Below are 22,284 nucleotides of genomic sequence, written 5' to 3'. Positions count from 1 at the left end.
CTCCTTTTGCAAAAATAACAGCTACTAGTCGCTTCCTGTAGCTTTTAATGAGTTCCTGGATCCTGGATGAAGGTATTTTTGACCATTCCTCTTTACAAAACAATTCCAGTTCAGTTAAGTTTGATGGTCGCCGAGCATGGACAGCCCTCGTCAAATGATCCCACAGATGTTCAATGATATTCAGGTCTGGGGACTGGGATGGCCATTCCAGAACATTGTAATTGTTCCTCTGCATGAATGCCTGAGTAGATTTGGAGCGGTGTTTTGGATCATTGTCTTACTGAAAGATCCATCCCCTGTGTAACTTCAACTTTGTCACTGATTCTTGAACATTATTGTCAAGAATCTGCTGATACTGAGTGGAATCCATGCATCCCTCAACTTTAACAAGATTCCTGGTGCCGGCATTGGCCACACAGCCCCAAAGCATGATGGAACCTCCACCAAATTTTACTGTGGGTAGCAAGTGTTTTTCTTGGAATGCTGTGTTTTTTTGCCGCCATGCATAACGCCTTTTTGTATGACCAAACAACTCAATCTTGGCTTCATCAGTCCACAGGACCTTCTTCCAAAAAGAAATTGGCTTCTCCAAATGTGCTTTTGCATACCTCAGCCGACTCGGTTTGTGGCGTGCTTGCAGAAACGACTTCTTTCGCATCACTCTCCCATACAGCTTCTCCTTGTGCAAAGTGCGTTGTATAGTTGACCGATGCACAGTGACACCATCTGCAGCAAGTTGATGCTGCAGCTCTCTGGAGGTGGTCTGAGGATTGTCCTTGACTGATCTCACCATTCTTCTTCTCTGCCTTTCTGATGTTTTTCTTGGCCTGCCACTTCTGGCCTTAACAAGAACTGTCCCTGTGTTCTTCCATTTCCTTACTATGTTCCTCACAGTGGAAACTGACAGGTTAAATCTCTGAGACAGCTTTTTGTATCCTTCCCCTGAACAACTATGTGGAATAATCTTTGTTTTCAGATCATTTGACAGTTGTTTTGAGGAGCCCATGATGCCACTCTTCAGAGGAGATTCAAACAGGAGAACAACTTGCAAGTGGCCACTTTAAGTAGCTTTTCTCATGATTGCATACACCTGGCTATGAAGTTCAAAGCTCAATGAGGTTACAAAAACAAAAAAAGTGCTTTAGTAAGTCAGTAAAAAGTAGGTAGGAGTATTTAAAACAAGAAAATGATAAGGGTGCCCATACTTATGCACCTGTCAAATTTTGTTTGAATGCAGATTGCACATTTTCTGTTAGTACAATAAACCTCATTTCAAGGCAGAAACATTACTGTGTCCAACAGTTATTACATATATCAAACTGAAATAGCTGTTGCAAAAACACCAATTTATAAAAAACATTAAGCTTAAGATTAATAGGGGTGCCCAAACTTTTTCATATAACTGTATAAGTGAGATCTCCTCTGAGACATCTTTTTTCTAAGCTAAACAAGCCTAACTTTTCCATCCTCTCATATTAATGGGAATCTGTCAACATGACTTCACCCCCAACTAAATGTATGTACATGTAGCTTTTTCAAAGACAAGTCATCTGTTCCTCCGTTACTGAGAAATCAGCGTTTGAACTGATGTACAAATGAGGCTGAAGAGCTATTTGTAGATCTGAATCCTCTGTCACTCCAGCTCTATTCACAGCACCACCTCCTCCTGCTAGAATGATGGCTCCTTTGCCTGAAGTCACACTGCAATAGAAACCATCAATCAAGCAGGAGGAGGTGGCGTTGGGTGGGGAATAGAGCTGGAGTGACAGAGGCTCCAGATCTACCATAGCTCTTCAGCCTCATTTACATATCAATTCAAATGCGGATTTCTCTGTAACTGGGGAAAGGACTGGCCATGTAAAAGTATTGCTGGACTTGTCTTTAAAAAAGCTGCAAACATACATAAGTAGTTTGGGGGGAGAAATCCTGTTGACAGAGTCCCTTTAAGTGTGCACTTCCGTCCCATTTAACCCCTTGACTATTGCTTTACATTTATGATGGCCATGCGCTATCTCTATATAGAGCAGGCTCAGGAGCTGAGCCCGCTCCATGTGGCACAGTTAATGGCTAGCTCCTATCGCATCACTTTAACCCCTTAAATGTCTCTATCAAGCACAATAGTGAAATTTAATAGGCTTCATCATGGTGGCCGTCACTTCGGTCAGCCACTGGCTCCTCACACATTGCGATCTTTGGGTTTCCATTCAATTGCCATGGCAGCTGGGAGGACAATACGCTGCTTCACTACAGTAACACATACTTTTTATACTTTTGGCATCTGTCAGGGTTATTTTTTTCTTTTACTGTATTGGAAAGTGTAGTTGACTAATGTTATCAATTCAAGGGAGTTTAACAAAAAAAAAAAAACAGTCAGGTTTTTATGATACAGAATTTACAGTGGGTGTCAGCGAGCGACACATGCAAGTGTAAAGCATAAAGTCACATATGTCCAGGACATATGTTCACGTCCTGACGTATCTACTGAATGTGGTAGAAATAAAACAAGATGTGAAGGAAACCTGATTGGCGGCACATTTTATCCTATTTACGACAGCTCGGTGCCAGCAGATGCCAACCCGTAACACAGAGCATAATGTCCATCTACAATGCACTTACCGCTTCCAATAGTCCCTTCACTGTAGGATACTTTAGCATCAAAGCATCAAAAACTTCATCAGCTTCTTTCCTCACATAAATTAGCACTGAAAATAGTAAAGCAAAAGGTAAAGAAAATAAAATATTTATCTTACATAAAAGCATAATGGAGTTTTTAATTAAAAAAATAAAAGGGAAATAGGAATTTGACTAATCAGTAGTGGTCTGCCGTCAGTAAAAGGGTCTTTATACATTGGTAGCTTGAAGCGCTGGATGAGTATTGGGAGTAGGCAGTTGGGTCCAGGGTTGGGAAACTCAGACCACATTCACATTGGCATTATGCACCCATGACTGAGCCAGATCTGATGAGTCGATGAGGATCATCGGGGTTCTGTCCTTTTGATATCAACGCTCTGGTTTTGGTAGAGCGTTGACAGAGGCTCATAAAGAGGGCGTAAGAGATTACCATTCATCATTGGCCTATCTAATAAAAAAAAACATCCTGACTATGTTAAAGGGATTTCCTGGATTTTATAATGATGGCTTAAGTTTAAAATAAGCCCTTAAAATATTATTATTGAGGGTCCCACATTAATGACCTACAGATCCCTTTACCGCAGTACCTGGTACAGAGCTCCATGCACTCATGGCTTTGTCCGGTTCTGCAGCTCAACCCATTTGGGGCCCATACCAAGGATAGACTATCCAAGTAAAATCCTAGAAAACCCATCTAAGGTTTTAAAAGAGCCCTCATACATACATATAGTCAGGCTTGGACTGGCCCACAGCAGAATAGGAGAATCCTCTGGTGGGCCACCACCCTCTTATATGAGCAGCACTTGGCACAATATACTTGAATCATTATGTACAGACAAAGGCAGCATCTTATTCATGTATCAATCTACCCAGTTCATTGTTATATAAATTTGTGATTGAGGATAATGTCACATTTGCATTTAGCTTAAAAGTGGGACCCTGGAGTTGGTTATTGGTGGACTCTTGGCACCCCAGTCCGACACTTTTTTCCCAGTTAGAGAGCTTGTGGCCCTGGTTGCATCAGATGGCAGTGGATATAAGATATACCCTTTATCGGTTTTGCCACCATCTACAGTAAGTGTCATGTTTTATTTTGTAATATATTCAATTCTATTAATTAATGAAATCACCTTTTTTGCTTTCTTCTTTCATTTGCTTAGGAGCAGGAGGTCCATATTCTTCATCCACAGGCCGGAGCATTCTCTTTACCAGCACGCTGTTACTGTACAGAACCATAGCAGATATATGTAACTCCTGATCTGTAGGGGGCAGTGCATTGCTAACATGTATCAAGATTATCTCCTCCATGTCTGGACCCTCTCCTGTAGCCTCTGCCTCTGTTGTTGGGTGGCGGCGCGCTTGCACTGTGGATGGTGCTGTGGGAAATGGACGCTGTCCTGCGTAACATTAGTGTAGCTGGGACCTGTGGTCCTACCAGAGAATCTGTGTCTTACTGCTTACTGATTATTCCTTGTAATCAGCTCTCTGCTTTGAACTTTGGGCAGAGCCACCCTTTATTTAAACTCCCAGCAGCTTGCTGCCAGTTATACAGGTGCATCTCACTAAATTAGAATATCATCAAAAAGTTAATTTATTTCAGCTCTTCAATACAAAAAGTGAAACTCATATATTGTATAGAGTCATTACAAACAGAGTGATCTATTTCAAGTGTTTATTTCTGTTAATGGTGATGATTATGGCTTACAGCCAATGAAAACACAAAAGTCATTATCTCAGTAAATTAAAGTAATTAACAAAAAACACCTGCAAAGGCTTCCTAAGCTTTTATAAAGGTCCCTTAGTCTGTTTCAGTAGGCTCCACAATCATGGAGAAGACTGCTGACTTGACAGATGTCCAGAAGGCAGTCATTGACACACTCCACAAGGTCCCAGAGTTCCAATTTTCATTTGGAAATCAAGGTCCCAGAGTCTGGAGGAAGAGTGGAGAGGCCACAATCCAAGCTGCTTGAGGTCTAGTGTGAAGTTTCCACAATCAGTGATGGTTTGAGGAGCCGTGTCAACTGCTGGTGTAGGTCCACTGTGTTTTATCAAGATTGGTCTTGCGCAGCCATCTACCAGGAATTTTAGAGCACTTCATGCTTCCCTCTGCCGACAAGCTTTTTGGAGATGGAAATGTCATTCTCCAGCAGGACTTGGTACCTGTCCACACTGCCAAAAGTACCAATACCTGGTTTAAAAACGACAGTATCACTGTGCTTGATTGGCAGAAAACTCGCCTGACCTTAACCCCATAGAGAATCTATAGGGTATTGTCCAGAGGAAGATGAGAGACACCAGACCCAACAATGCAGATGAGCTGAAGGCTGCTATCAAAGCAACCTGGGCTTCCATAACACCTCAGCAGTGCCACAGGCTGATCGCCTCCATGCCACACCGCTTTGATGCAGTAATTGATGCAAAAGGAGCCCCGACCAAGTATTGAGTGCATTTACTGAACATACATTTCAGTAGACCAACAAAATCAGATTTTAAAAACATTTTTCAAGCTGTTGTTATAAAGTATTCTAATTTACTGAGATAATGACTTTTGTGTTTTCATTGGCTGTAAGCCATAATCATCAACATTAACAGAAATAAACACTTGAAATAGATCACTCTGTGTGTAATGACTCTATATAATATATGAGTTTCACTTTTTGTATTGAAGAACGGAAATAAATTAACTTTTTGATGATATTCTAATTTAGTGAGATACACCTGTAAGTTGTTACTTATCCTGCATTAGTAAATCCTACTTCTTGAATCTCTATGTTACTAGTTCCTGCTTCTAGCTTGTATTTTTGACTATCGGACTGTCTTACAATTCTGTTACTGACCTCCTGGTTTTGTCCAAAATAATGACCATTTTCTACCAGATCGCTCCACTGACCAGCAGCCACTTCGAGGATGTAACCCAGGTGGCCCTGCGCAAGTACAGATCCCTGTATACGGCCTAAAGGATGGAGTATGAGGTTCAACAAGGGACCTGCTAAGCGAAGTGTCTTGAGCAAAGGCTATCTATGAAAGCCCTGACAGTCTTCCACATACACTACGTCACTACAAAGATACTGAGAAGCACCTTAGGAGTCTTCCCAAAAATAAATTATTTTAAAGATGAACACTTCCATATAAATAAGAGAGAAAAAAAGTATGCCTCTGCTAATTGGATGCTTATCACAAAACAGTATGGTCCCATAAACTACTATAGGTGTCCTCTAATTATGGCTCCATACGATTTGGAGATTTCCAAAATAGAGTCGTATGCAAGTGGCATAAATCTGTGGCAGCCTGTACTCTGATATTGTTTGCAATGGAAGCAATTCTGAAAGTGACTGAAAGTTGTCGACTGATTTTTAAATGGAACCTGGCATCACAGTTTTACATATGGGGAAGTAGTTGTATGGTACCACTGTATGGGGGAAGACCGGGGTGTAAGTGCTTTCAGAGCAAGGGATCCAGAACTGCTGGGCCGTATCTCTTGTTGCAGGGGGAAGACAGACTGCAAGCAGAGGAGTCATGTGACAGGGAAGCAGGGGGTGTGTCGAGAGAGCTGGGAGGTCAGGTGACAGAAGGACTCCTGGTGTGACCAGAGAGGGGAAGAGACGAGGACGTTTGCGTAGGAAAGCGGAGCTGGGTCCTGCGGAGCAGAGCAGTGTGAGAGGGTCCAGGCTCCTGGCTACAGGACTTGGAGCAAGGGATCCAAGTGCAGTGGACCGGAGGAGTCAAGCTGACTGTAGGGAGAAGAGACGCAGGGTCCGTGGAGCTGAGCATGTGAGGTGCTGTGTTATGGACTAGGGGCTCAGCGGGTAAAACCGGAGACCGCCCGCTGCCGCCAGAAGACTGAGCATTGTTTGGGCGGGGAAGCCTGAAGAAAGGGTCACCAGCACCAGCTGGCAACTGCCTTGTAGAGGATACAAGTCAGCTAAGTGAAAAAACTGTCGTTTGTTACCGGTTTGACTCTGCTACTTCTAGTTAAACTGTAAACTGTCAGTTACAGACTAATATCTGCTATTTCCCCATATTTTCCCCTGTTACTCCCTGCGTGGAGATTCATCTTGTTATCATAAACTTTCCCTGTTTATTAACCCTGTATTGGCTGCTCTGTGCTTCTGTGTCACTGCATCTAAAGTACCTGTGTTACACCACTATCTCCGCCGACCCCACAGATACATCCACACTAATGATGAGCCAGCGTTCTTGTTTAACCCTTTCACTGAGCATGCTCAGGTGCTTACCGAGTATCTTCGGCGTGCTCGTATATTATGTTCGAGTCCCTGCATCTGCATGATTTACAGCTATAAGACAGCCTCAACGCAAATGAGGATTCCCTAACAAACAAGCAATCTCTGCATGTGTTCAGGCTGTCTTACAGCTGTAAATCATGCAGATGCAGGGACTGGAACATAATATACGAGCACGCCGAAGATACTCGGTAAGCACCTGAGCATGCTCGGTAAAAGGGTTAAACGAGCACGCTCGCTCATCACTAATCCACACCCAGCTTGGCTAATCATGCATGTGTCCTCAGTTGGTAGAGTAAGCTGCTGCCATACACCTCTGGCGACTTATCTTGCCAGTAAAAATAAAAAGATCAGGCTCTCTGACTCCAGCTATGTGATCTTTCTCTCCCCTGAAACCTGCCATCGGAGGCCTATGAAAAATACATGGTCCCGCTAAAATTGGTGGGGTACACATACACCTTATATCTAATATTTATGGCCAACTTAAGAGGTTAAAATGAGCAAAATGGTAACAATTTAAAAAAAACAACATTGAGAAAATTTGGGATGCCCATTTTTATAAGATGTGGCTTCCGAGAGATCGTAATCCCAACTATGTGATATTTATGATATAGACTGTGGAAAACTGGAAGACTCCTATAATAATTAATAATAGATTTACACTTTCTCTCTTACCCTTCAATTTCATCTTCTGTATTGTAGAAAACCTGCAAAGGAAGCAACAAATGGTAATAAATCAGAACAACACGGACAGCTCATACCCATTATCACAGCCCATCAGTGATGTATCCGACATTTATCTTCATTGCCTTTATCAGGAGCGCAATTTTCATCGATATAATATTACCGGGGGCCTATTGCTAGATTAGCACTGAACACAAAAAAATATAAATAAAATGAATGTTGGAGTAAATCATAAAAAAAATGAAAATGTTTGCCAAAAAGTCTTTCCTTTTTTGTATAAGTAAATTAAACGTTTTTCAACTATGTAATAATACTTTCTGCTTCGGTTACTCACTACTTTCTAGATACAGGCTTGTTGTAAATGAATGAGAACAGTTTTGAAGCAAACAGCCTGGACTACAGACTGAGGCTGGTTTCACAAAGTGGACATTTACAGCAATGTCTGGACAGACCTCCTCTCCCAAACAAAACACCCTGTCTATATGATCTAATAGTGGAGATACCAGGAGTGCTGAGGTAAGAAGAGGCTGCTCACACTGCTGTCCACCATGTCTATCTGATCTAATATTGGAGATGCCATGGGTGCCAAGGTAAGAAGAGCCTGCTTATAGTGCTGTCCACCCTGTCTATATGATCTAATACTGGGAAAAACAGGGGTGCTGAGGTAAAAAGAGGCTGCTCACACTGCTGTCCATCCTAGGTGATCTAATACTGGAGATACCAGGGGTGGTGTTGTAAGTAGAGGCTGTTCACTCTGTCTATCTGATCTAATATTGGAGATAACAGGGGTGGCGAGGTAAGAAGAGGCTGCTCACACTGCTGTCCACGCTATCTATCTGATCTAATACTGGATATACCAGGGGTCATGAGGTAAGAAGAGGCTGCTCACACTGCTGTCCTACCTGTCTATCTAATCTATTACTGAGATACCCGGAGTATTGAGATAAGAAAGGCTGCTCACACTGCTGTCCATGTTGTCTATCTGATCCAATACTGGAGATACCAGGAGTACTGAGAAAAGAAAAGGCCGCTTGCACTGTAGTCCACCATGTATTTATGATTTAATACTGGAGATACTAGGGGTGCTGAGGTAAGACGAGGCTGCTCACACTGTAGGCTACCATGTCTTTCTGATCTTGTAATGGAGATACCAGGGGTGCTGAGGTAGGAGGGGGTGCTTACACTGCTGTCAACCCTATCCAACTGTTCTAATACTGGAGATACCAGGGTGTTATCAGGGTGTTGAGGTAAGAAGAGGCTGCTACCATGTGGTCCGTTATAAGAGAACAGATTTCATTTTGTGACTATGGTATCCATCTTGTCTTGTAATCACTGTGTTATGGTAATCAAATACTACTGCTGGGTGTGGAAGTTTTACATTTCTATTCATGCCCCTAAAGTTCCTATTGGCTCATAGTTCGGGGGGAATTTTTGCTTTGTCTGTGACACTATTTAGGTAGCTTACATGTGCTAATAAACCAGAAGTCCTGAGTACACCATACAAGACTGTGCTGTATTAATTTCCCGAGCACTTGTAAAACAAATCTTATTAATTTGGAGTTCTAAAGGCATAGAAGAGAGAGTGTATTCCGCTCACACCGCATTGATCCACCTTATGAGTATAGGTTCATCAATTGTAATCTTTGACTTCATCAAGGGGTCATATATTGTATTCAATATTTTATTTATCTAATTGTGGCAGAGAAGTAGTTGCACATATGTGGCCAGAGGTTACATGTTGCCTTTCCTAAAAGAGGATGATTGTGTATCTATGGCCATTTCTTTGTCCCTTGCTGTCAATGGGAAAAGCGGGAACCCCTTTTTGTGATGATTGAGCAAACTCTGCTGTGAACTCAGAGTACACACATGAAAAATTAGGGTTAGGAGAATTGTGTGCGCAGCTATTTTGGAACTCCCAGAGAAGTGAATAGAGATACCTATATGCCTATATGTGCATAAATAGGTGTCATTTCCAGAGGTGGGACCTGCATCTCTCTTTATAACAGGACCTATCAGACTATATCCAAGGGATATACCAGAAATGTCTAAGATGGGAATACCCTTCACATGCAGCAAGTGACTGTTCATGCTTGAATGGAAGAGGGGGATTAAGAAGTTTACAATGACAACCAGGCATTTCTAGTCTGTCTCTAGAAGATTTGCAGTTTGTAATAACTGTCAATAGAAGAAGCTAATTTATATAAAGTGCAATTTGGCATAATATTTTTGCTCATCCCTGTTTGGCCCTTATTACATTACTACTTTCTAAAGAACATGGATATCAAATACCTGCCCGGTCCTTTGTAGGTTTCCAAAGTGAACATCTGGGATGAAGAGGACGGGCTGGGAGTCCAGGTCAGACATTGTTTTGAAGAAGGTAATATCGCTCTTCTTCTGCAGCGGTAAAGCTGATAATTTAGTATCAGATGCTAGATAAGAATTGACAAGGTGACAGGATCAGAAGGATGAATAAAATAAATCACATACAGTTGATCAAAACTGATACATGGTATTATGGCTAGTGCACGTCCTGGAGAGATGGAGCAAGACACAGGAATTTAAAGTATATAAAATATAGAAGTCAGCATCCACCTCTCAGGATCTCTACTAGACTTAAAGGGGTATTCTCAAGTTGTCTCTTGAGCTGCTCAGAGTTCTGAAGTCTCCTTACTTCCTTGTCGCTTGAGGTGTGGGTGCTCCTCCCTGAGTGACAGTTTTGGTGAGCAGCTTCATCCTACTACTTGTTCTCAGTCTACACTGTTATCATTATAATTACATATTGAGAGAACAGTTCATTTGAACAAGCACATGGTTCAGGAAAGTGGGCGCCATGATTAGAACTGCTCTGGAAACTTCAGATGCTGGGGTCCCTGATGATTGTGATTCTACAGGGCTGATGAAAGACCTGTCGGAAGAGGGAGGTGAGCTGATAACTTCTGTATAGCAATCAATGGGCTGGAGACAATTAACTGGTATGTTAGGAGTTGACTCATCTCCTGGAATAATACTATTGCATGCACTGGCCTGGCTCTGGTGGTCAAGCTTCATGTAAACAAGCTTTACTCTATGTAACATAATGGTCAATTGCAAACTTGCTTATTTTCATGCTGACTAACAATTTAATAATATGAGAATACCCCTTTGGCCACGGCCCCTCTATCAGTATTTGGTCAGTATTTTTTCTCAGGAATGGGAGCCAAAACCAGGAGTGGAGCAATCAGAGAAAAGGTATAATAGAAATAAGTCACCAATTCTGCATTTATCACCCACTCCTGGTTTTGGCTCCCACTCCTGAGAAAAAATACTGACCAAATACTGACCAAATGCTCATAGTGGGGCCGTGGCCCTTAAAGTGGTGTATAATTGTTCTTGCAGATTTTCTTTAAAGGAAACCTGTGATTGCAGCCAGGTATGCTTTATGTTTCCTTGGCGGACTAGTCCAATGCAGTCCCCAGTAGCTTCTTGTTGCCACACTCCATTTTACTTACAAGTCTCTCCCAATGTTGAAGCATAGGGAGAGACCAGTCAGTAAAAGGGTTTGAGGGTGTGAAGGGGGGCGCCACTGGGGTCTGCATTCGACTAGTCAGCCAAGACACACAGTGCCGGTTTCAGAGTGAAACATTCCTGGCTTCAATAGCGCAGCCAGTATCTGATTCATGCTGCCCGTGGTTCAGACAGCTTGAATCTGTTAGAATCCTCCTGTTTGTTTTTTCTTCTTGTGTTTTGCGGTCACGTGACCATCTGCCTTTATATTCTAGCTCCGCCCTCCTGGCTGTGCTGGACTTCAGTGTTTGACTGTTTCTCTAGCCAGGTGCTTCTGTACCTTTCTCTGTCAGTTCGTTTGGTCCTTCTGGGACCTCTAGTACTTTTTGTCTGTTTGTGTTCTGCAACAACTTCTCTGTTTAGGAGGTGTCCCATTTTTGTTCCAGTCCTTAGTTCTTTTAGGGACCCCTCCCCTTATGCTATAGGTCTTCGTTCAGACTAGCCGAGGACTAAGGCAGGTCTGTTCGCTAGGAACAGGCAGCCCGCTACATCGTAGGAATTCAGCTTAGTCTTACTGTAGGGACAGTTTTCCCTTATCTTTCCTTAGTACATGTTGCAGATCATAGCAGAATCTGATGTTAGATTCCTTTTAAATCCTGACTCAATTATCCAAACTGGAATAATTATTGTCCTACAGTAAGTCAGTTTTGCATCATTTTGTGACCTACAATTATTTGTAGACTGAGTTTGTGCAGGTTGACTTTTTCCTTTTTTTCGATTTTGCTTTCGCTCCTCATCGCGGATTTTTCTCTCTGCGCCCTAAAAAATAGAAAAGAAGGAAAAAAACAGATTTAATGAAGTAAATTATCCAGTTATTACATCAAACAGCAATCAGCTAAAATCTGTGAGGAAACTGGCAAAAAATGTTCTTCTGCTGCGCCACCATAGGACAAATTAAGCATTACACGATTTCCTTCTACATCAATAAGCTGCATATATGCCAGGACCTCCAGAGAAAAATATATTACTTGTAGTAGCTCTTTGCGCTTGCTAATGATGAAGAACCTAAAGCGGGGACCCCATTAAACTGAAAATGGCAAAATAGGGTATTTGACTTTTGGAAGGCACCCTGATGCTCCCATGAGTGCCATGTCCCCTTCATTGCTCACCAGGTACAAATCCAAGCCTGGCATTACAGCATAGTCCTGAGCTGCAATACCAAGTACAGAATCTAGTAAAATATAACATTGTGCTGTATGGACTGTGTAAGTGATGAAGGGAAAGTGGCGAAACCCTGGTCAGTCGGTGGGTCCAAGAGTTTGGCTGTTTAAAGGGAATATGTTGTCGGACTACAGAAGTACCTATTGTTAAATACGTTTTGGGTTGTTGTTTTTTTATGAATTATTTTATAAAAAAAGGTTTTATTTCTTTAGAAGCTTATTCATTTTTCTATATCATATTGGTCACTAGGCCTAATATTAGACTCCTACTTCCTGCTAAACACACGGACATTAGCAGCAAAAGACTGACACAGGCCATATGGACTTGTGTTGAAGCATTTAATGAGCTTGTTCACATAAGGAAAAAATGTCTTTATACAGGAGGAGGAGGAGGTGAGCTGTGACATTCGATACTGCAGATTATTATTATTTATTATTATAGCACCATTTATTCCATGGCGCTTTACATGTGATAGGGGTATACATAGCAAAAACATTTACATAATCTTAACAAAACGAGTCACTGACTGGTACAGGAGTAGAGAGGACCATGCCCGCGAGGGCTCACAGTCCACAAGGGCTGAGTGAGGGTACAGTAGGCGAGGGTAGAGCTGGTCGTGCAGCGGTATGGTGGAGCAGTGGTTACTGCAGGTTGTAGGCTTATCGGAAGAGGTGGGTCTTCAGGTTCCTTTTGAAGGTTTCCACAGTGGGAGAGAGTCTGATGTGTTGGGGTAGAGAATTCCAGAGTAGGGGGGATGCACAGGAGAAATCTTGTATGCGATTGTGGGAAGAGGAGATAAGAGGGGAGTAGAGAAGGAGATCTTGTGAGGATCGGAGGTTGCGTGCAGGTAAGTATCGGGAGACTATGTTGGATCCTGTGTTTTCTATTGTTTGAGATGTTACCTTTTGTTGTAATCCTGTATGTGATGATAATGAGACTGCTGAAAAGTCTTTTTCTTACAGAATCAGAAAGTAGGAGTCTAGTATAATAGTGGCTGGTGTGAATTTTATATGTATGTATGTATGTATCTCTATCGATCTATCTATATATATTAAAGTCACACATATATACTGTATATAGATATACACACACATATATACATATAAATATACATATATTTTATATGTGTATATCTATATCTATCTATATATATATATTTCACACCAGCCACTAGGCCATATTATATAAATAATTGGTGACAGTAAAATAAGTAAAAAATAAAGTACATTTAACACAACAACCTGATTTTCTGATGATAGCTTCTGTTATCGATGGTCTATCTTGAGAACAGGTCATCATCAATTTTAACAAATTAACAATTTCTTGAAGATTGAATGTTATTTTAATATTTATTTCATAAATCAATAGTACGTGTGAAAATTAGCAATTTTATAATATAATCTGAATAATTCACTTCTTTCTCCTCCTGGACTGAAGTCTTATTCTTAATTTAGCAATAAAATCTCTAAAAATGTGTCTTCAGTGATGACAGATTTTCACATTACTGAGACAGGAGATGACAGTTGGTGCTTATAAGGTTCTATGGAGAGAAGAGGAGGAGCTTTCAGTATCAGTACCCTATTAGGTTATCATAAAGACATTAATGAGATCTCAATTTTTTGTGAGCTACAATGAAGAATTACCAACAAGCAAGAGCTTGCGGACTTGATCAGTGGGTATATTACATGGACCGCCATTCATCTCAATGTCCCCCATGTAGTACTCCACATTTCCCATGCAGTGACCCCTGTGACCGCCATATAAAAGGAGTTTTCTGTCTTGAAAGAACTCTTTTAAGGGGTAAATCATTTTTTTTTTAATTTACTTTGACTTTGTATGAGTACCCTGTAATTTTTCACATAATGAACAATTTCTCTGTTCCATTAATCGTAAATGATAATATATATATATATATATATTGGTAATATCCACCCACGGCCGCTGTCTGAAGCATCGGGAGTTCCTACAATCTGTAACCAGAGGACATACAGTATCTGCTTGAAGAATTATCATCCATTAAACATTAAAAAGCCCCTGGCAGCAGTCAGTCACCGGCAGGCACCATTATCTATTCATTCAAGAGAATAATGGATCATGGGCTGTCAGAAGATTCCCATTGTTAGGTTACCTTATCACAGAAGACCTTGATCTGGCAGTAGGCCCGGTGGATCGGCCTGTTGCTGCGGTTATTATAGCTGTACGTGTCGATCTGAATCATGAGTGGAAGTCCTTTCACCCCTTTCTGAGAGGAGAAATCAGTGCTGAGGCAATTCACCGTGATGAAAATCTATAGAAAGAGCAGTGGAAAGAGTTATGCAAATGGCTCCAAGTGGGACTATGCAAATCTCACATCCTGGCTCAGCGCAAACATTGATATGAGATATATATGTGTATATATATATATAAAATCAGGTTAGATGCATTAACACTTTAAGCAGGACTTGTCATCAGGTCAAAAGTGTTTGTTTTTTTTAAAAGGTTTTAATACTAGAGGTTAGGACCGTCCCGAATAGGGTCACCTTGACGTGGTAGGGATGGATTTTACATTTTTGTTATCAAATTTATGTTAATCAAGCACCCTATATTATTTTCATGCACTATTGCTATTTATTTATTTACAGCAGGGTATTTGCTCATTTTGTTTCTATTTTAGGTTTCGTCTGTTTATTGGCCAGCGTGAATGTGCCTACATGCTGCATGCAGTTAATTTCTGTCAGTTTTTTGTTTAATTTTATACACAACCACATCCCCAATTATAAGAGGGTGTTAACTCTTATGCAACCACATTATTTTAGTTTTGTTATTTTTAATTCCCACCCCCTGAAAATCATTTCAGCTTGCTTCTCAATGGATTGGTACAGATTATGGGTGGTATTAAAGGTGGAAAAAGTTCTGAAATGATTCATCTTGGGTTATGTTCACACGTTGCATTTTTGCAGCATTTTTTTATGCTTTTTTTATATGCAAATTTTTAGCTGGGTTTTACAGTAACAGCAAAGTCTATGAGATTTCAGAAATCTCAGGCACACATCTTAGCTCTTTTACAAAAATCAGGAATAAAAACTATGTTTTTGCAAAATGCAGCCTGTCACATCTTTCAGCATATTTGTAGCATTTTTCACCCATAGAAAGCAATGGGTGGTGCAAAAACCCAGCAAAAATGCAAGTATCAGGTTTTGCTGCATTTTGGTGCCAAAACCTGAGGAATTGAATCAGGTTATTTTTTTTTATGCAGTAAACTTTATTAGCTGAATGTAACCTGACAAAAATGCAGTTAAAAATCCAGCAAAAACCTCAGCAAAACCTGCTTTTTTTACTGCAAAGAGAGCAAGTTTTGCCTGTGGAAAAAAAGCAGCAAAAATGCAACTTGTGAACACAGCCTTGAAATGATTTTTACATGATAAAAACTAGGTATTTTAACAGGGGTGCGTAGACTTTTTTTTTTTTTTACATTCACTGTGTACTCACATACACACAATGCATACAATACAGGCACACACACATATCCAGGTCATCTGGACTAGTATAATATGATGGCAGCATTGCCCTTTAGCTCTTATGATACAAGTGCACTTTTATGGGAACACTACTAAAACTAGGTCTATAAAAAGTCACTCAGGGGCTGTAAGGTTTCAGTTTTACAGCAATGCTAATAACTCTGGCGCATGTTTACACTCATTTATTGAAACTTTTACCCTATACCACACCCTGGCAACCAAAGGAGCTCAAAACCGGTGATCTGCCAATGCTGGAGCAAATGCAAACTTCTTTATATTAAAAGCAAACAAAACTCTGCAGAATACTTTTTAATAATGTCTTGGCATGAAGTCTGTGCCAGTCGTTGTTTCTTTGCAGGAATAACAAGTCAATGAATCTCAAGTATCCTTAGATCTACCTGCAAATACTTCAGCCAGTGCCTCATCTGCCATCTGCAGAACTAGCAGATAGTGCTATAATGCCACTAATAGGGGTGGGCAACACTGGCAACTGCCCAGAGCCAAGAACAGGATTATGAGATACATACTGTAGACAGATAGATAGAAAATGTACACAAAAGAATAAAATTATCTGTAAACATAAAGTTCCTTTTCAAAGGACTTCATTTCATCAGAAGTGTCTGCGAGCTTTAGGGCCTGTCCACAAATAGAACCCGAATCATCATCATCATCATCATCATCATCATCATCATCATCATCATCATCATCATCATCATCAATTTCTTGAAGTCACTTTTTTTTTTTGTCTTGTGATATTCTCTGTCGGTTTTTGCGCCAAATTCTTCAAGATGTCGCACGCGGTTCATAAATTTGACACTAAATCAAAAACGTCTTTGACCAGTTTTTGCAACTTTTGAGCACCAAAAGTCACAAATGCTTAAAAAAAATGTAAAAAAAAAAAAAGAGCCAAATTGAAACCTTACTCTAAGTGGAGGGGAGAAGGGAATGAGTGAGATGCACCAAAAAATGCGATATTTGGTGAAAGTTGCATTTTATGAATCGGTCTAAAACATATGGATATGCAAAGTTGCCAAAGGAAAAAAAAAAGTAAAAAAAAAAGTGCAGCAAAATTTATAGAGAATAAGGCACAAATACTAAAGCCACTAAAATGGAGCAAATTACTCCAGAAAAGTGGAGAAACAACAATGGTGAATCGGGGCTGTAGCGTTTTTGATGCGTTTTTTTCCGTGCACTTTTCGTACAGAAAAACGCAGTGTTTTACAATGATAGCAAAATGAAAGAGATTTCTAAAAATCTCACTCACACTGTACATTTTTACTTGCACTATTTGGCCTATGGTGCGTTTTTTTGTTTTGTTTAATGCAGCATGTCAATTGTTTCAGCATTTTTACTGCAGTCTTTTGCCATTGAGATCAAAATGCACTAGCACCAAAAACCGCATCGAAAATGCACTAAAAATTGCATGCAATTTCTGCTGTGGTTTTAAGGCTATAGAAAAAAATGCGTAAAAAAAGCTGTGTGTGAACATACCCCTACTTTAATTGTCCTAATTATGCAGAAATATAAGTTGTGTATTCCAATATAACTAGGTCGATTTGTTGTAGAGGACTATTGAAACAATAGATAAGAACTTCTTTGTAAGCTTTTCTGTGTCAATTTTTCATGGCTTTTAATATCTCCTCTTGCAGTCATTAAAGGATTTTTCCAGAATCGTGATATTGGTGGACTAACTTTGGGATAGGCCATTAGTAGCAGAATGGTGGAGGTTTCACAAAAGGGCATCCGATGATCTGAAGACGCTGTGTTGCTTGTACAAGAAGTGGAGTTTCTTCATTGTTTCTGTTTATGACTCGCCCCCAGTGCCGTGGGGTACTCGGCAGCCGGGTCTTATGGCTGCTTTAGGGGGAGATCATCACGGTGGCTGGCCCGGTCCGTGACCCAGGGCTGTCAGTGCAAAAAGGGGGGATATTTATAGGGGGGGATTTATCATGACGCCACCTGTGGTGTCTGGTGAGGATCACCAGCGCTGCAACAGTCCTCTGAGGCGGATGGCCAGGCAGCTTGTGATGGAATGGCTCCCCACAGGTGGAGCAGGCCTCAGGGCAGTGTAGATGAATGGAGGTGCGCTGGGCGTTGTAGTCCAGGTAGGGAAATGGCACCGGCGAAATAAAGGAGCGGAGGCAGCTCAGTGCAGTCATCAAGATTTACGCACAGTTCTTATACAGTCCACAGGTGCACAGTACTGGTGCAAGCCTCCCGCGTCATGCTGCGTTCACCGGGCAGGGGCTCAGTCCTTCCTCAGGCAGTTCGGGTGTGCCCGGCAGAACCCCACTTTCTTATTTACCTCTCTAGACCGACTTCACGCTGGGTCTTTACTCCCTCCTGCCCTGCGCTTCCCACTGTGAATCCTGTTCGGGTGCTGCTAGGTCCCCCCTGTCCGTCGGAGTTGCACAGACCTGCTCGACCTTGCTTGGATTGAAGTGGAAGTTCGGCTCCTGGCTATAGAAGTCAGAAGCCTCCGGTTTTTCCAGCTGGGGCTTGAAGCTGCATGACTGGGCCAGGGGCCGGTCCCCTTATTGCGGCCTAGATCCTCCTGACACTTGGCAGGTTCGGGGTGTACGGGTGCCACCTGCACTCGCCGTACTCCCCTAGGATCCCTTCTGTAGAACGGAGCTTACTCCCTGCTCCCCTCCTGGGACTCTGTCCTAGGCCCTTGTAGTGGAGCAGAGCTCCTACAGAGACTGTTCCCGGACTGTTCCTCTGAACTGACCCTACTCCAACTCGCTTGCTATTAAGATGTCTACCTTTTTATATATCTACTGTATGAGTCCTCCCATAAACTACTTCCTCCACCCACACCCACTACTGGTTCCCCCTAACTTTGGGTTCCCCCCACCCCAGCCAGGGACAGGGCTCAGCAGAAAACTACATTGCGTCTTGCCCCTCCTGCTGGCCTGGGGTAGTGTCGTGTTGGATGTAGGTGTTGGGGTTCCGTGCAGCACTCCCTCCTTACCTGAGTGAAGGGAGGCACCACACCTCTGGGTGAGGTGCAATACCTCTGTGGCGACTGAACCCTCAGGGGCGCCACATTCCCCCCCCCCGGTAAAACACAGCACGTCCGCGGGCTGGAACAATGTAAAAACAGGAATACTTGACATGCAAAATTTTTGAATGCATTCGCATATAAGACTATAAAACATTCTTCCCTTTATGGGAGGCACTTCACTTTTAAACGTTACATTATGAAATAGCATAAGAGCTCTTATTCCTATAAAACACTTTTCAAGAGAGTTTCTGCACCAGGGTGCAACAGCAGAAGAATGAGGGACCCGTCCGCAAACCCTCAACGTAGGCCCTGGGCGTGGCTGCAGGGCATTGACGATCCAGACACTGGACCTCATCTTCCGCCACGCCAAACGGGTTTTTGTTCTGAGGTAAAGATTGCACTTATAAAACCAATAGGGTGCACTTTAAGAAGTGCTAAACTTTTTATAATGGAAAGTTTTTAGGGAGATCACTGTCCTCTTCCCTACTGTCTCTATACCCTTACTGGTACCTAAGAAAACGCTGTAAGCAAACAAACATGTTCAATACTGCAACTAGTCCCAATACTGCTCCTAGTACTGGAGACCCCGCCTGGGGTATTCCTCATTCTTCCTTGACCCAGCCAGGTCACGAGGGACTTCCTGCAGCGGTGCGTCCTTGTTGGCATGGTACACATGCAGGGCATACCAGCCACGCTCACCATGATGCCGGGTGAACGTGACACGGTCTCCCGGATACAGGTTCCGGTCGGGATGGCCTTCTTCCAGGTCAGGCTCCACATCCCTCCGGTTGACAAATATGTCCCTGTTAAATTCGGGACTGTGGATGAAGCCCCACCCAGCCTTCAAATTGAATTTAACGATGAGGCCTTCCTCGCGGGGGCTAGGGTGTGATGTCTCCACCTGGTGGACTTGTGCCTTGGCGGCCTTGTCACGGGCCTCCAGGCGTTCACTGCGCGCTTCCCGCGTGTGTCGCTCCCTCTCCAATTGCCGGAGCTCCCGCCTGCAGAACTCTTTCCTCAGCAGGGCGGCGGCCTCGGTTTCTTGGGAGAACCCCATCAGATTCCCCCCCCCCGGTTGTCCCAGCATAACTCCTCTCTGCCGGGGCAGGCAACCGGGGGCGCTGGTATTGGGATGAGCGGGCACGGCTGCTGATCCTCGAAGCGGGCGGCCCAGTCAAAGACCGGGGCGCCGTAGAGCCACTCTAGTGCCGGAGGCGGAGGTGGCGGAAGGGCTCCCAGTAATAGGCCCGCAGCTTCAGCGCCCGGGATCAGAGGTACCGGAAGGACACTGTATGAGGGACCCTCCGGTGCAGCGCTCAGTGGTGGGGGTTCCGGGAAGGCTCTTGGTGGGGGGGTTTTCTGGTTCTGCGCCCAGGGGTGAAGGTTCCGGGCTGCAAAACGGTTCCGGCCAGGGCGCAGCAGCGTATAGCGGGGGCTGGGGAAGGAGGCCCAGGAGCAGGTCGGCGCTGGCAGCGCCTGGGACAGGGGATTCTCTCCTACCTGCTCCTGTACTCCACACGGCCTCCTGGTTCTCCGCGAGCTCCGCCGGAGCTGGTGTGCGGCTGCTGGTTTCACTTTCCGGCGTGCTGCCAATTTTTCGAGCAGCTCGCTTTTCCATCGGGCGACCGCTGCCTGCTGGGCTCGCTCCACTTGCTGGCCCAGCTCGAGGACCTCGCTCTCGAGGAACTCCACGTCCTCTGGGGACAACTTTTCCATATCTCCCTCCATGGTGAGGGGGGTGACTTGGTGCTGCGGCAGGCCAGAGGCAGAGGCTTGGCTTTTGCTCCCTTCCATCCTGGCTGCCGGGTGCGGTCTGGCTAGACAGGTTGAGACCACACCCTGTCTCCATTCTTTTTCTCCTCCTCCTCTCCTCCTTTGGGGGTGGTCCCTTGGCGATTTGCTGTCGGTCACTCCCTGTGACGGCCTTCCTGCCTTGACGGACACATCTATGCGGAAAGTCACAGTTGCAAGGGGCAGGGTATGCTTTTGGCGCCATTCTGGGACCCGGCCCACGATGGGAGGTTCCATATTGTTGGTTTTGATCACGCACATAATGGCGCCCGTTCTTCTGGGGCAGGAGCCACATTCAATGTAGTAAAACAGTCCTTAAGCACACAATACCCGCTGATAACGGGCTGGTCACGCATCCTGTTCGTGACGCCAGAAGCTGACTCGCCCCCAGGGCCGTGGGGTACTCGGCAGCCGGGCCTTATGGCTGCTTTAGGGGGAGATCATCACGGTGGCTGGCCCGGTCCGTGACCCAGGGCGGTCAGTGCAAAAAGGGGGGATATTTAAAGGGGGGGGGGGGATTTGTCGTGACGCCACCTGTGGTGTCTGGTGAGGATCACCAGCGCTGCAACAGTCCTCTGAGGCGGATGGCCAGGCAGCTTGTGATGGAACAGCTCCTCACAGGTGGAGCGGGCCTCAGGGCAGTGTAGATGAATGGAGGTGCGCTGGGCGTTGTAGTCCAGGTAGGGAAATGGCACCGGCGAAATAAAGGAGCGGAGGCAGCTCAGTGCAGTCATCAAGATTTACTCACAGTTCTTAGACAGTCCACAGGTGCACAGTACTGGTGCAAGCCTCCCGCGTCGTGCTGCGTTCACCGGGCAGGGGCTCAGTCCTTCCTCAGGCAGTTCGGGTGTGCCCGGCAGAACCCCACTTTCTTATGTACCTCTCTAGACCGACTTCACGCTGGGTCTTTACTCCCTCCTGCCCTGCGCTTCCCACTGTGAATCCTGTTCGGGTGCTGCTAGGTACCCCCTGTCCATCGGAGTTGCACAGACCTGCTCGACCTTACTTGGATTGAAGTGGAAGTTCGGCTCCTGGCTATAGAAGTCAGAAGCCTCCGGTTTTTCCAGCCGAGACTTGAAGCTGCATGACTGGGCCAGGGGCTGGACCCCTTCTTGCGGCCTAGGTCCTCCTGACACTTGGCAGGTTCGGGGTGTATGGGTGCCACATGCACTCGCCGTACTCCCCTAGGATCCCTTCTGTAGAACAGAGCTTACTCCCTGCTCCCCTCCTGGGCGTCTGTCCTAGGCCCTTGTAGTGGAGCAGAGCTCCTACAGAGACTCTGCTCCCGGACTGTTCCTCTGAACTGTCCCTACTCCAACTCGCTTGCTATTAAGATGTCTACCTTTTTATATAGCTACTGTATGAGTGCTCCCATAAACTACTTCCTCCACCCACACCCACTACTGGTTCCCTCTAACTTTGGGTTCCCCCCACCCCAGCCAGGGACAGGGCTCAGCACAAAAATACATTGCGTCTTGCCCCTCCTGCTGGCCTGGGGTAGTGTCGTGTTGGATGTAGGTGTTGGGGTTCAGTGCAGCACTCCCTCCTTACCCGAGTGAAGGGAGGCACCACACCTCTGGGTGAGGTGCAGTACCTCTGTGGCGACTGAACCCTCAGGGGCGCCACATTTACCTTCATGCTTTCTATTTAACTCCTAAAGGACTCGGTTATTTTGGCATTTTCACTTTCGTGGGCAGGGCTGGTCTCTGTACTCCCTGCTCCCTGGGTT

The 22,284-nt window shown here is 44.1% G+C and overlaps 1 protein-coding gene across 1 annotated transcript in view; it reads right to left on the bottom strand.

Annotated features, from left to right (window-relative positions):
- The window catches only part of GRHL2 (grainyhead like transcription factor 2), a 95,749-nt gene that overhangs the window by 6,770 nt on the left and 66,695 nt on the right, over positions 1-22,284 (bottom strand). Inside the window, exons 9-14 of the mRNA XM_073679679.1 lie at positions 14,389-14,547; positions 11,768-11,858; positions 9,846-9,985; positions 7,548-7,579; positions 3,762-3,853; positions 2,617-2,702 (exon numbers count right to left, since the gene is read on the bottom strand). Coding sequence (XP_073535780.1) covers positions 2,617-2,702; positions 3,762-3,853; positions 7,548-7,579; positions 9,846-9,985; positions 11,768-11,858; positions 14,389-14,547 — 600 coding nt within the window. The remainder of the gene's footprint in view (positions 1-2,616; positions 2,703-3,761; positions 3,854-7,547; positions 7,580-9,845; positions 9,986-11,767; positions 11,859-14,388; positions 14,548-22,284) is intronic.

Source organism: Phyllobates terribilis, unplaced genomic scaffold (assembly GCF_046119375.1).
Source record: "Phyllobates terribilis strain yellow unplaced genomic scaffold, ASM4611937v1 Scaffold_4__5_contigs__length_816908805, whole genome shotgun sequence".
NCBI lineage: Eukaryota > Metazoa > Chordata > Amphibia > Anura > Dendrobatidae > Phyllobates > Phyllobates terribilis.
The sequence above is the reverse complement of the archived record's forward strand: the minus strand, read 5'-3'. Positions and strand labels throughout refer to the sequence as shown.